The sequence below is a fragment of the Phaethon lepturus genome, unplaced genomic scaffold, assembly GCF_000687285.1.
Source record: "Phaethon lepturus isolate BGI_N335 unplaced genomic scaffold, ASM68728v1 scaffold13506, whole genome shotgun sequence".
In the NCBI taxonomy this organism is placed as follows: domain Eukaryota; kingdom Metazoa; phylum Chordata; class Aves; order Phaethontiformes; family Phaethontidae; genus Phaethon; species Phaethon lepturus.
Window position 1 is genome coordinate 13,014 of NW_010548364.1, and position 12,707 is coordinate 25,720.

The 12,707-nt window shown below is 42.2% G+C and overlaps 2 protein-coding genes across 2 annotated transcripts in view; both read right to left on the bottom strand.

Moving 5' to 3' along the window:
* Nucleotides 1–1,651: 1,651 nt before the first annotated feature.
* On the bottom strand, nucleotides 1,652–3,625 carry LOC104623000 (zinc finger protein 516-like). Its single transcript, XM_010289938.1, has one exon. It carries the CDS (start codon nucleotides 3,623–3,625, stop codon nucleotides 1,652–1,654), a length of 1,974 nt encoding a protein of 657 aa, XP_010288240.1.
* Nucleotides 3,626–10,340: 6,715 nt separating this feature from the next.
* LOC104623001 overlaps nucleotides 10,341–12,707 on the bottom strand; it is a 7,599-nt gene continuing 5,232 nt past the window's right edge. Inside the window, 1 exon segment of the mRNA XM_010289940.1 lies at nucleotides 10,341–10,559. Within this exon segment, the coding sequence (XP_010288242.1) occupies nucleotides 10,341–10,559 (219 nt within the window).

The following is a 12,707-nucleotide window of genomic DNA, read 5'->3' on the forward strand; positions in this document are numbered from 1 at the left end:
AGAGAGAGTGTAAGAACAGCTTTCCTATTTGAACATCATGTGAAAAAGTGTTTGGTGTTTTACACCCATCTCCAGAGAGATGGTTTTCCATCACAGCAGTTTCTGTAAGGGCACTGTACATTACACCAGTAAAACATGGCAGCCCCACTTAACTCCAGACAAAGCTGCAGTTTTATCACTGCATCTTGGTGCCAACCGTACCGAGGTGTTTCAGGCAGCGCCTGATGGATTTTCACAAAAAGTATGTACGGTCCCAAAAGGAGCTTTGTTTAAGTGTACAAAATCCAACAGCAGATGGAAAGCCAAAGTTTGAGTCTTTTAAATGGGCAAGTAATCATAGTGAAAATATTTAAGTCAGTTTGTCACTAGGACTTTTTGCAGTTGCGCTTTATGGAAAGGGCAAGAAAGCATACAAAAAGCTGGAGTACTTTGTTTAATTTACATTTCTGTTCTAGTGTGCACCCAATTTGTCCATTGGGGATTTGATCCAGGTTGCAGCAAAATCAAGTTTAGGACTGTTCTTGTAAGTTTAAGGACAAACAGATGGGTTTAATTTTTGACAATTTCAACCCTTTGGAGCTCTCTTCCCTCTACGCCTTACATTTTGAAAGTTACATTGCCAAGCAGTGTCGTCCCCAACTTCAGTTGTCCTAAAACTATGCGACTTTCACAAAAGAAGCTTAATGACCAAAAAAAAAAAAAAAAAAAAAAAAAATCCAACATTGCTTCAAAACTTTATGAAAAACATGCAGCTATTAATATGCAATTCTGGAAACTGTTGCTTTGCTGCTGCAGGGTCTGTAGCCAGGAGAAAGCACAACCTTATATAAAATCCTGAAAGAACACATCTAATTGAATAAATCCACCCTCTTCCACAATGGTGCAGATTACTTCATCTGCAATGGTCTTGAAAATGAGTTTAACTCTACAGATAACTATGTTCTTCACAACAAAAGGAATCAAAATGAGAGGAAGACGTTATTGTTCACCAAACAGAAAACAAACAACAGCACAAGGCTAGTAAGGAAAGAATGGTTAATCTCACATTTCTAAAAGGGTATTATAAACAAAGCATGGTGAACAACAAAAATAAAATACAGAAAAAAAAAGATACACAAGTGCTTAATGGTGTTCTTTTAAATATTTACTTTGCTGCTATTTGGAGAATAATTTGTTCCATTTAGTAGTGTTGGGCTCAAAGGACTGCTTTAATCCAGAGAGATTAATTATAGCCTTTGGAGTTACAAACACAGTTTGGGAAGCAAAGCGAAGCAGAGGAGAGAGATGCCTCTCATGCTGGAGATTAACAAGTTTACGTGCTTCGGGGCTACACCGCACAGGCTGTGCCCCTGCTACCAGCAGAACAGGGCACAGGTCACTCATAAATCAGGGAAAAAGAGCCCCCAAGATGTCCAAGGAAGACACTACCCTACAGCCTTGCTATAGGCAACTAAGATACTTCTCAGGTGTCCTTCACCAAAATACAAGTTCACCCGCACCTTATGAAGATGTCCTCTGATCTCGCTTTTATTACCTGCGCCAGAAATGACGAGTCATCATGCTGAGACAAGCAGCAGTGCTCAGTGGGCACGGGACCCCATCCACACCACCTTTAAACCTCTCCCATGCTTTCACACACCTCTCCCTCTGCTCATCGCCGTGTCCCGCACCAGGAGACGCAGAGACCGGCGACAGTGGCGAGGCTGGGAGGGATCTTACCTAGCGAGGGGTTGGCTGCTCCCTCCTCCGAGCTCTCCTCAGCCCCCTCCTCCCCCAGGCCGGAGGCGGCTGAGTCCTCTGGGGCGGATGTGGAGCCAGGGGTGCTGGGCCCACTGACGGACCCTGAGTCCCCTTCCTCGCTGCTGGAACCGTAGCGGTCGGGCTGGGCGGCCGTCCCGCCCTCGCTGCAGCTCCTCCGCTCCTTGCGGTGCACCCGGGAGTGCAGCACCATTTGGTGGTAGGTGCGGAAGATTTTCCCACACTCGAAGCACTCGGTGGACTTGTTCTGGGCGGCCCGCCGGCTCTGCCGTGAGGCAGGGCGGTAGTCCAGGTCCCCCTGGGCGAGCGGGCAGCTCTCCCCTGGCAGGGCACCACCAGTTTTCTCCGGGCGCCCGCTGCTGCAGCTCTTTTTCTTGGGATTGCTGGAAGAGCTGGGTGAGTCCTGGTCTCGCTTGCGCTTCTCCTGGTTGACAAGGATGTACTCTCTCTTATCCTTGTCGTAAGTCACGTCCGCATCTGCCAGGGCCTCGTCCCATCCCACATACTTCACATACTCTGAGGGCTCCACTACTTTTCCTTTGGTGGCCAGCTGCCAAGCTTGGTAGCTACTGACCGGATCCAGCTCGGCTACTCTTTTCCCAGGCTGTCCTCTTGTAACTCTATCCATCCCTACAGATGGCCTTAGATCGAGACACTGCAAGAAAAACTGCTTCGTTACCGAGGAGCTTAGGCTCCCATCAGTTAAGCCCTCGGCCTTATCCCCAGCGCCGCCCCGCTGCGCCCGGTAGTGAACAGCATTGTGTGCCTTCAGGCTTTCCATATTTGTAAACAGATTTCCACACTTGGTGCAAACTTCATACAGAGACAGGCCCGTCACAATCGTCTCCTCCTGTATCACATCATTGATAGTGGCTATGAGCTCCAAGTCATTTTTTGGTTTGTTTTTGCTCCCGGACTTGGGGCCGTGCGACTTCATGTGGTTTTTGAGAAACCAGGGCTCTTTGAATCTCCTGCCACAAATGTGGCACCCGTGATCAAATGACCCCCTGTGCTTTTTCATGTGAGCTTTCAGAAACCAGGTTTGACTAAAGGCCTGACCACAGACTTCACATGGAAACTCGCCCGCGCTCAGCTCGCTCTTGCAGTTCTCAGCGTAGGCCTCCCCATTTGGGACCTGAGCTGTTATGTGGTCCTTCTCTATGTGGTTTAACAGCGTCTCCTCCCTCAAGGTCATGTAGCTACACAACCTGCACTTGAACGGTTTGTGGACCTGGTGCAGGTGCTGCTCCAGGTCCTTCTTCCTTTCAAATTTGTTTTTGCAGAAGGTGCACTGGTAAGAGGTCAGTTTGCCATCCTCCTCAGCTGGCACCACCTCCATGACCTCCTTCTTGCTGCTTCTCAACAAGATCTTGCTGCTATCTACCTGAGCAGTACCGTTCAAGATCTTGTTGCAGGCGGAGGTACTTTTAGTAGGGCTCGTGCACCCGCCGAGGCCCTCTGAAACGCCCATCTCCCCCAGCTGCGCCTCTCCCATCTCCGCCTCGTGCCCCTGACTTAAAGTGCCTGTTCTGTGACTACGGATGTGGATCTTCAGGTTACCCTTTTGGGAAGCTCTGTGATCACAGTAAGGGCATTTGTAGGGCTTCTCACCCGTGTGCTTCCTCATGTGCTGCGACAAAGAGCTCTGAAACGGGAAACTTTTACCGCAGATGCAGCAGCTGTGGCACATAGTCTTGTCAGCATCCATGTCATTCTTGCTTAGCTTGCCTGGGCTAGAGGATCTCCGTAACTCCATTTCTGCCTCTCTACTACAATCCATCTGTATTACTGCAACATCGGGTGAGTGGGGCAAGAGGACAAAAGCATGTCCGGCAGCAGAGGAGGGCTGGACCGTGTTTTCAATCATACGGTTCTGCAGAGAGACCTTTTATTGCTTCATTCTTGGGGTAACATTTCTCCTTTCAGCTGCTTGAGAGAGTCTGAAGCGCCGATTTATTTCCGTGTGCTCTGTAAGCGGATGGCATAGATCATCTGAAACAAGAACAAAATCACACAAATGTACAGAAATTGTGTAAGTAGACTCTTAAATATACTTAAACCTATTCATATTTTTAATTCAACAGCTTCCATCACTTGCCTTGCATTCAGAAGCGTTCAGAAGTAAATACTACAATTTATTGTACCAAAAAGCAGCAGCTTCTCCTTTTGCCGATATTCTAAACTATAATGGCATGCATCATTAATAAACAAAATCCAAAAAAGAGCAAACATTAATTTTCATACACTGAAATCACACTGTCTTTAAAAAAGTGCAAACTTTAAAAATATTTTTTGTTTTAAACCCAGGCAGAAGTGGCTAAAAATACACCTTAAATGAGGAAAACATTTCCTGAGGGGGTTATTACGCTTTAAATCTGTGGCTTTACCATCATGTGTCATTTCATGTAAAATACTTACTTGCCAAAGATAAAAGCCTTTCCTAGAGACTTCAGCAAGTATCATATTCTTGCTGGCAACTGCATTATTTTGCGTCTCGGACAGCTCTGCTGTGCTTGATGTGGCATGCACAGAGCAGGCGCAGAAACTGAGGACACTCAGTGCTTTGATTAGAGAGAAAACAAGAATCCAGGGCCTGACAAAGCATTCAGGAAAACTAAAAGTTATTTCCTGTTAGACAATGAAGAAAAGAAATAATCTTGAAGTGTAATATTTAGTCTCAATCTAACAAAGTAAACTGATAATGTGTGTAGGTATCAAATGATCTTAAAAGTTGAGTGATTTATGTCAACAAGAGACACAGGAAACCACAGCACCACCCACCTCAATGAAACAGAATCTTAACCATAAACAAACAAAACAAGAAACAACTTTGATTAACAAAACAGATTAATAAAAGTTTAAAAGCTTTTGTGTCTTGATTAAAATGCAAGGGTCAGTATCTGCCCCAGCAATGCAAGATGCAACACACCAGCAATTCTCCACCTTGTATATGGCAAAAAGCAATGGCTAAGATCTCCACAGATAGTTTCTTTTCCAATTACCACACTGTGAAACAAAAATCTTTCCCCGTTCCTACCCTTATTAAGTACTACAAACACCACATGACTAACATCAAAGAATACCATATTATCTAATAAAGAGAACCAATCTATTACTACATTAAGGAAACAGCAGCTTCTTAAAATGTAGCTAAAAATATGCAGAGCAATAATGAGACTATATATTCACATATCCATCACTTGGCATCTATAACTCAGTAAAGAACTACAGATCTACAGTTGCAAATGTCAAGGTTTCTCATTGTATTCACCTGAGTCTTTTCAATACGTAAATAAATAAATAGTCTAACCACATCACCAGCATGAGCCTAACAAAAGGCAAGATAAAACTGATGCAATGTCCATCTCAGTTACTCGCTACAGAATAACTTCATTATGTTTAAGTTAATCTAGCCCTCTTATTTGCTACAAGACCATTCATTTCTGGGTTTGATTTTCTGCATATCTAGTACCCATTCAGCATGCTAAGAGTTATCAACAGCATCTACCCAAACCATCTTTTCCTCAGAGACCTGACAGTAATATCTAAGGGACATGCTACAAATGCAATTTCATTTCCTGAATTAAACATTTGTATGTTATGACTAATTTATCATGACTTAAAAAAAAAAATCACATCAGTTCACAAATTCAGAAGTCCATATGAGCAGGAAGTTTACATATAAGAGTATCTAAATCAATCTCTGAAATTAGCCATTCAAAACCAAATTGAGGGGCAGCCTTGGAAGAAACTCCTTGAGTATATGAAGGATGGCAGCCACTGGACATTGTGGCTGTACCAGAAGGTACGAACCTGCCAAACAGCAAATACAAATGCAGTTTACACTGCATATTGAATGGATGAAACAATTCAGAGTAACATCTTATTTATTTGACCCATAACCTAAATCTGCCAAGTAAATATTCACATTGTCTCATAATCAAAGACTTAACCTAAAACTCATTAAATCATAAAAAGGAACACCAGGGAAACTTCTTGCATTTTACACTACAGTATACTTGAACAAGCAATAGCTTTTTCTGAAATGTTTTGCACTATTGTAGAAAACGAGATAGGAAGCTTTGGGGACAGATTTTTCCAGGTATTTTATACAATGTTTTCTACATTCTGCATTTTCTACAGTCTACAGCAGTGAGAACACTGCTAGTTGGTATGCTGACTTTTAGAAGAGCAACTTTTTTTTTTTTTTTTTTAAAATGTAGGTCCCATTTTAACTCAACTCTCTACAGTGCTTCCTGTCTGAAAGTTCAAAAAAGAGCTTTAAGAGCCCAACTTAGACAAGAATGCTGTATGCAGCAGTTCAGGCACATATAAATCCAAAGCTTCAGAGTCCCTTTGTTTACTTGGCCACAGCTTCCCTGTGCTTAGTCTTGACATATTTCACTTTAATTATTTATAGCATTTTCATTAATGAAACTTAGTTATGAAAATGAGGATATGAAGAAAGCATTACTTATAAGAGGGATATTAGCCTTTGGCAAGACAATCCCCTAGCTCTATATTAAATTAGGCCTGAGGGGGGAAAAAGAGTGAAAAAATTACCAAATTATTTTATTAGTCTGAAATACTTAAAGGAAGTGTTATCATCTTCAGCAAAACAGTCTGAGAAAACTGTTTCATCTTTATTACTTGAGTTTGGCCAATGCACTGCAATTCATAAACGTTGAAATAAAGTATTCCTAGGTTTGAATTATTTGAATTCATACACATTTAAGCTCACAAAATTTCAAGTCTGACCTTCCACAGACAGAAATTCCAGGGGGAAGAAAGGATGTTCACCCAATCTGAGTTTGCTTTACACAGTGTGTGGAGGTCTCCCTTAGGCTTTGGTAAATAGGCTGACAGAAATATATACAAACAACTTATAACTCTGTCCTCACATCATCTGAGTGCCACTTAAAAGTAATTCTTTTAGAGGTGCTCTCTGCTGAACAGCAAAGCCAGCGTTCATTGGAAAGAAGCAGCAAAAACAAAATAAAAATGTTAACTTTGAAAAAAGCTTCAGAAGACTGAAAGTACAAAATGAGGAAAACAACACTTGTAAAGAATCCTACCAGTAGAAAAGAACATTTTTGCTTAATCGTTTCCACGTTAGTATTAATTATTAAACAATTATTTCAACATCAAAGATGGCACAAGGGATGGAAGACATCAACTGGTAAATCAAACCACACTGATCACTCTTCCACTACGAACGGAATTTTGCAATAGCTATTTCTGTTTCTTCCTGGCTGACTGCGATTATAAAAATATTTGTATTTTGAAATAACCTGAAAGTATTCTGAAATAATTCTCTTTCAGCACATGTGGAACGCGGCCACCTCCAGCTACCCTAAGGCTACTAAAAAATGTTTCGACTCTCAGTAGTTTCAGGTGGTAGCCAGTAACCTTTCATCGTTTTGGTCCGGCAGTTCCTCAGCACCAGCTTGTCACACAGAATCCGTAGCAGAGTCACATCCAGCCTGCAGATTTCTCCCAGACTGTCACAGCACGGAGATCCCCACTAGCACAGAGGCAAGCCGTAAGGAAATGCAAGTGAATGTAAACTGTACATTAATACATGATCTTTAAAAATACTTTGTGTGTTTTAATGGCATTGCAGCCTATGCCAAATGCCACACAACTCCTCGAGGAGGGGTTGATATTCTGTTCTAAGGGCCATATGAACTATGGCCCTTCATTTTCTTGAACTAGGGATCAGCAGTTCATGTAAGAAGCCGCTGGCCAGTGTCTGGGAAGCGGTTTTAGCCCCTTTGAAATACACTGAGGCACTTAACATCATCACTATTTACATGCAGGTTTGGTATATAAAGCAAGGAGGAAGAGAAAAATGAAGAAAGACCCAAAAACAGGAGGGGTGGCATTCCAAGAAATGCCTTTGCTCAGCCAAATAATTTAGTTATAAGGCTTGTTCCTGCACCCATTGCCTCACAGAGGGTCTTTGCCTTGACCCACACAGGAACAAATACAAATAAATTTTTTTATTACCCCCCAGCCCCCAGCAAGGAAAACAAGGTTTCCCACAAGTATTTGTCAGAATCGACTCTATTTCAAACATTTAGGCACGAAAACTTCTCTGGTTTTAAAAACTAACTCAGAGTTCTGGGCTTGAGAGAAAACACATTTGGCCAAAGCAACCTGCTCTCACCACGGGGCCCCGGCACCTTTGCCAGCATCAGCCGCAGCTTCCTCAGCGAGGCTGTGGTAGCCCGTCCCCGCCGGCGGCCCGGCAGGTATGCCGGTGCGCAGCTGCATCAACCTTGCAACTTCTGCAAGACCCTCACGTGGTCTTGAAGCGAAGCATGTGTGGAAGTACAGGAGAACAGCACTTCCAATCAAACAGGAGCACTCTGAAATACCCATTACTCTTCGTCCACCTGCATGTTCTGGAAGAGGACCAGGTATGCGGTGAGGACTCCCCGCAGGGCGAGACAGACCCTCTTAAGGACCTTCTGTGCCTCTTGGAAAACAATTAATAAAAAAAGAAATAAAAAATAAACAACAAAAGAAAATTGAAAAATAGAATGCAAGAGACACCACATTGAAAAAGGAATTGCAGATTTATTTCTTACATACAAATATCCTGTGCAATGCAGAGTGAGAGGAAAACATACAAGAAAATTATTCCTGTTCCAACATACAGAAGACTATACATCACTTTTTAATTTCTCTTCAATTAAACCTGACTTTGAAAGTCACATTGCATGGGCTGTACTGGCAAGTAGGCAGAACTCTTCAGTAAGTAACAAACAAGAACATACAGTGTGGGAAGCTACACAGACCTATTCGAAAAGCACAGTGTATATTTTAAAACAAACGTCTTTCAGCTTGGGTGTCAGTATTTCAAGTCCCATCTGAAAGACGAACGCACCAGAGGAAAATCGCTCCTCTAATCTCCAAGAGGTTTGAGTATACACTGCAATCACTCCACCGTGTTCCTCTGCCAAAAGCAACAATGACTTTAAAAAAAAAAAAACCACCACCACTGTGAGGCGTGATCTTGTGGAAAAAATATCTTACTGGAATTCCTTCTAGATGATGAAATGATAGCACATAGCACGTAAACATCTAGGTGAATTTGAGAAAGTTGGATCTTTCAAGGAACAGCAACCTGGAGAGCTGATGTCTCCTGATTTGAGAAGGCTCAGGCTGCTCCGCAGCCAGACAGACTTGGCAGTTCAAAGTAAAGAGGGCAGAAGAAAGCAAAGTGCAGGAAAAGAGTGGCTGAAAATCAGAGGACGTTTTACAACTGTCTCGCCAGCCTTCATGTTCACTGACCCACAGAGACCTTTCTCCCCCCGCCCCACGATTTCTCCCCAAGCTGCAGAGGCACTGCCCTACACACACACCAACCTCGCTCTAGCTGCACACCCTCCTCCTCGCTTTGTGAGGGGACATGGCTGCTCCTGAACACCTCGATCCCATGGGGGTCATCAGTCCACCACCCCTGATTAAAGGCTTGATCCTGCTGTCCTCGTTTAGGCACCAGTCCTACCAAAATGCCTCTTATGCACCATATCACAAGCCCACAGATCCCTTGCTGCCTTGAGCTGATAGCATCCTTTGGACTACACCAGAGGGTAGAAGGGCAAGCACATCTTTAAATAGTAAGGCCATACTTGAATTTGCAGGATATCCTGGCATTCTGCAACCTAGAGACCAAACTTGCCGTTAGGTAAAGGCAGCATAGCTCTGAACTGATTTTATGAGAGTAAGCCAAACTAACTCGGTAAAAAGCTACCCAAAAATCCCGAGCCAGTTGTAGAAGACTGACAAATTTTCAAATGTATCCAGCTATTATAAGCAGCGATCTTGACAGCAGACCTCCTGAAGTTTGTTTAAGCCTGCCAAAACTGACACAGGACTGAAAAGGAAAAATAAAAAGCTCCTGGAAAAACAAACAAGAAATTTCTATTAGTCTATTTCCGCTTAGGCTTTATAAAGTCCTTCGGCAGCATTTCGCAATACTTTTTTGTTTAATTATTTTAAACCAGCCTTCCCCTGCAGCTGGGGAAGCTCTTCCCATTTGAAAAGTGTGCTGTCTGAACCCTGAGATATTATTTTGAGCTCCTCCAAATACATCATGTGTTTTTGTGCCTTTCTCCCTCCATGAGCTAATGACATTTTGCAGCAGGCTTCAGCGCGGCAGCCAGGGCTGCGGAAGCAGAGTCAGGCCTTTCTCAAGCAATGCCACACCCTTAGCAGGGGAAAGAAGACGCTGAAATAAAGATAAAAACACTAAGGCTGAAAAAGCGGGAGGTAGGCGTTTGCAGCGAGGTAATCTCTCTCAAAACAAAGTCAGCAAAACCTCCGTAACCCAGATTTTTCTGTGGCTCCTCGAGAAGCAGTTCAGGAGCAAGGGGCTTGGGGCGGGGGGGTGCTTTTGGGCAGCTACGGGGTATGTTGAGAAACACAGAGCTGTCACCCACTCAGTACATATTTTGTCTTTTAGTATACTGTGCGTGTTTGTCTTCCGGGAGACAAAGAAATGTACTTTATTAGTTACACTGTAGTATTCTAAGCAATGAATTGAAATATATCATTAACATCCAGGACAAGCTTTATCTTGCTACCAAAACAAAGAGACCATTCTTTGAACAAATTGAGGGGGAAAATCCCATAATGACAATGAAGAGTTCCTCTCCCTAAAAACTGCGCTGCACAAGAGTAACAATTACAGGCTTATATTCTACAGACTGGGGTTGCGAATAGCTGCATGAAGCGATGCATTCACTATTGGGAGAGTAAGTACCATTGATGACAAGGCCTTGGGGCTTCTGCTGTTCGCAGACCAATCAATAATCCATTATGAACAAACTACATTTCCCCTCTAATATGAAGAAATGAATAAAAGAGAACCAGTATCACTAGTACTTTCATGGAAAAAAACCCACAACAATGCAGAAATCACAAAATGCCATCACAAGACTTAAGACTACTGGTGATGTCTAACACTGACAAAACTACCCATAATAACCCTTTATTTTACAGCAGTTGTTGGGCACCACTACATTATAGTCCAAAATAATAAAAAAAAATAATAAAGGAAGCTTATTTTAAAAGCAAGATTCTTTCAAGACTACTTATTCTGGCTGCAGGACAAAACAAAAAAGCAACATTAATCTTTCAAGGCAAGGAGAAGAAGATGAACTAACTTCATCCGTGTATCTACCAGTTTGCTTCAAACTATTTTCTAATGCAATGTAAATAAGAACTTCTAATTAGAAACAACTGTCCAAATTTGGCTGGTCAACCATCACAAAACCTCACTGCAGCAGCTGTGTTACCATCGAGACACGAGGGCCTGAAATTATTGTTCTCCCATTGTCACTGTCACATGCTACAATACAATCCAGAGAGGATCCATTTAAACAGCAAAACCATAGCAAACCTCAGCATCCTCAGTCCAGTCCTACCTAAACCTCTCAACACAGCACCAGAAGGTAGAAGAAGAGAAAAGATCTCCAGAAAAATTAGAGATGAAGTACTTAAATTTAAAAAAAAAAAACAAACCACTTTACTGATTTTTTTGATGGGTAACCATAAATTAGATCCAAAGGAAACACTGAGGCCAATATTATTAATGCGTAAGCTAGTCTATGTCCTTTTTCTGAAATATAAAGACTAGTAGTTAAAGTTGACCTCGCGGGCTGGGGGGCTGGGGGAATGAATACACAATGTGATTATTGATCAGCCCTAGAAAAGCCAAGAACTGCACTAGTGCAGATGTGATTCTTTTTTTCCTGGGGTCATTGATGATATATGTTGGAAAGTCAAAAGCTTTTTATTTTGACATGCTGTAATAGTATCACTAATTCTGAATACAAGCATCATCTTAGGTTCAAAAAATCTTAAAAAACCCCCACAAACAAACAAACAAAGCCCTCCATTTTACTTCAGTTTAACAATAATGCTTTCCTCTTTGGCTACACCCACCAAGTGAGTTACTTTAGCGTCTTAATATTCTCAAGTACTAAAAATTAAAAGAAGTTGAAGAAACATCCACAATTCTGGTAGCATCAAACCAAAAATAAGTCAGTTATAAACACAAGCAAAGTCACCTCAATACTGTATATTACCTCCTTATTCAAATCGATGGCATTGATGCTGTCTATTCATGCATGTCTATGGAGATGCGCATATACATAGGCAGCACAGTATTTTCCCAGCATCCAACAGTGCTTTTATATTTAATGATCTTGTGAGGGTTTCCACTGCAAACCCATTTACACAGAGTTGTAACATGGCCATTTTAATTCTGCAGCATGGGGCAGGGCAGGGTATTTTCCTGCTAATATGCTCTGTTACGTTCTGCTCAGTTTGCATCTTAAAATGGGGAAAATTTTCTTATGTTTTTATTTGCAGTGTCATGACAAATAAATACTTAGTTTTATTATTTTTACATTAGCTGCAGAAGAGTAAGGACTGGAATGTCAGCTGGTATAAAACACTGGAGTGCAGCGTATCGCACACATACACACCCACCCCTTCTTGCTGCCTCTTCCATCTGCCCCATCAATGCAAGCTACACACAAACCACATCCTCAGCTGCCGTATAAGTGCGCACAGTGCCATGAGATCCATTTGTATCAAATGAGAAGCTATACCACCAGCTAAAACCGGAATGCCTTTCTGCTGAGTATATAAAGACCTGAATGCAAGAAAAACATGACCATAATTAAAAGTAAATATTTTGAACTGTTGATTTCCTACCCCAGCAAAAGGTGCACGAAGCAACATTGTCCTAAATGCCCAAATTCCTGCTTGTCACAACTAACAAGTACACCAGTGAGGAACAAAGTGAGGAACAAACTTCAGCACGTTAGTACATACATACAGCACCAGAACGACTTGCCCATAGCAGACCTCAAATGCAAAAAGTTTTATGTTTAATACCAAGAAAATTTACTAGCTACAGCTATGTGTTC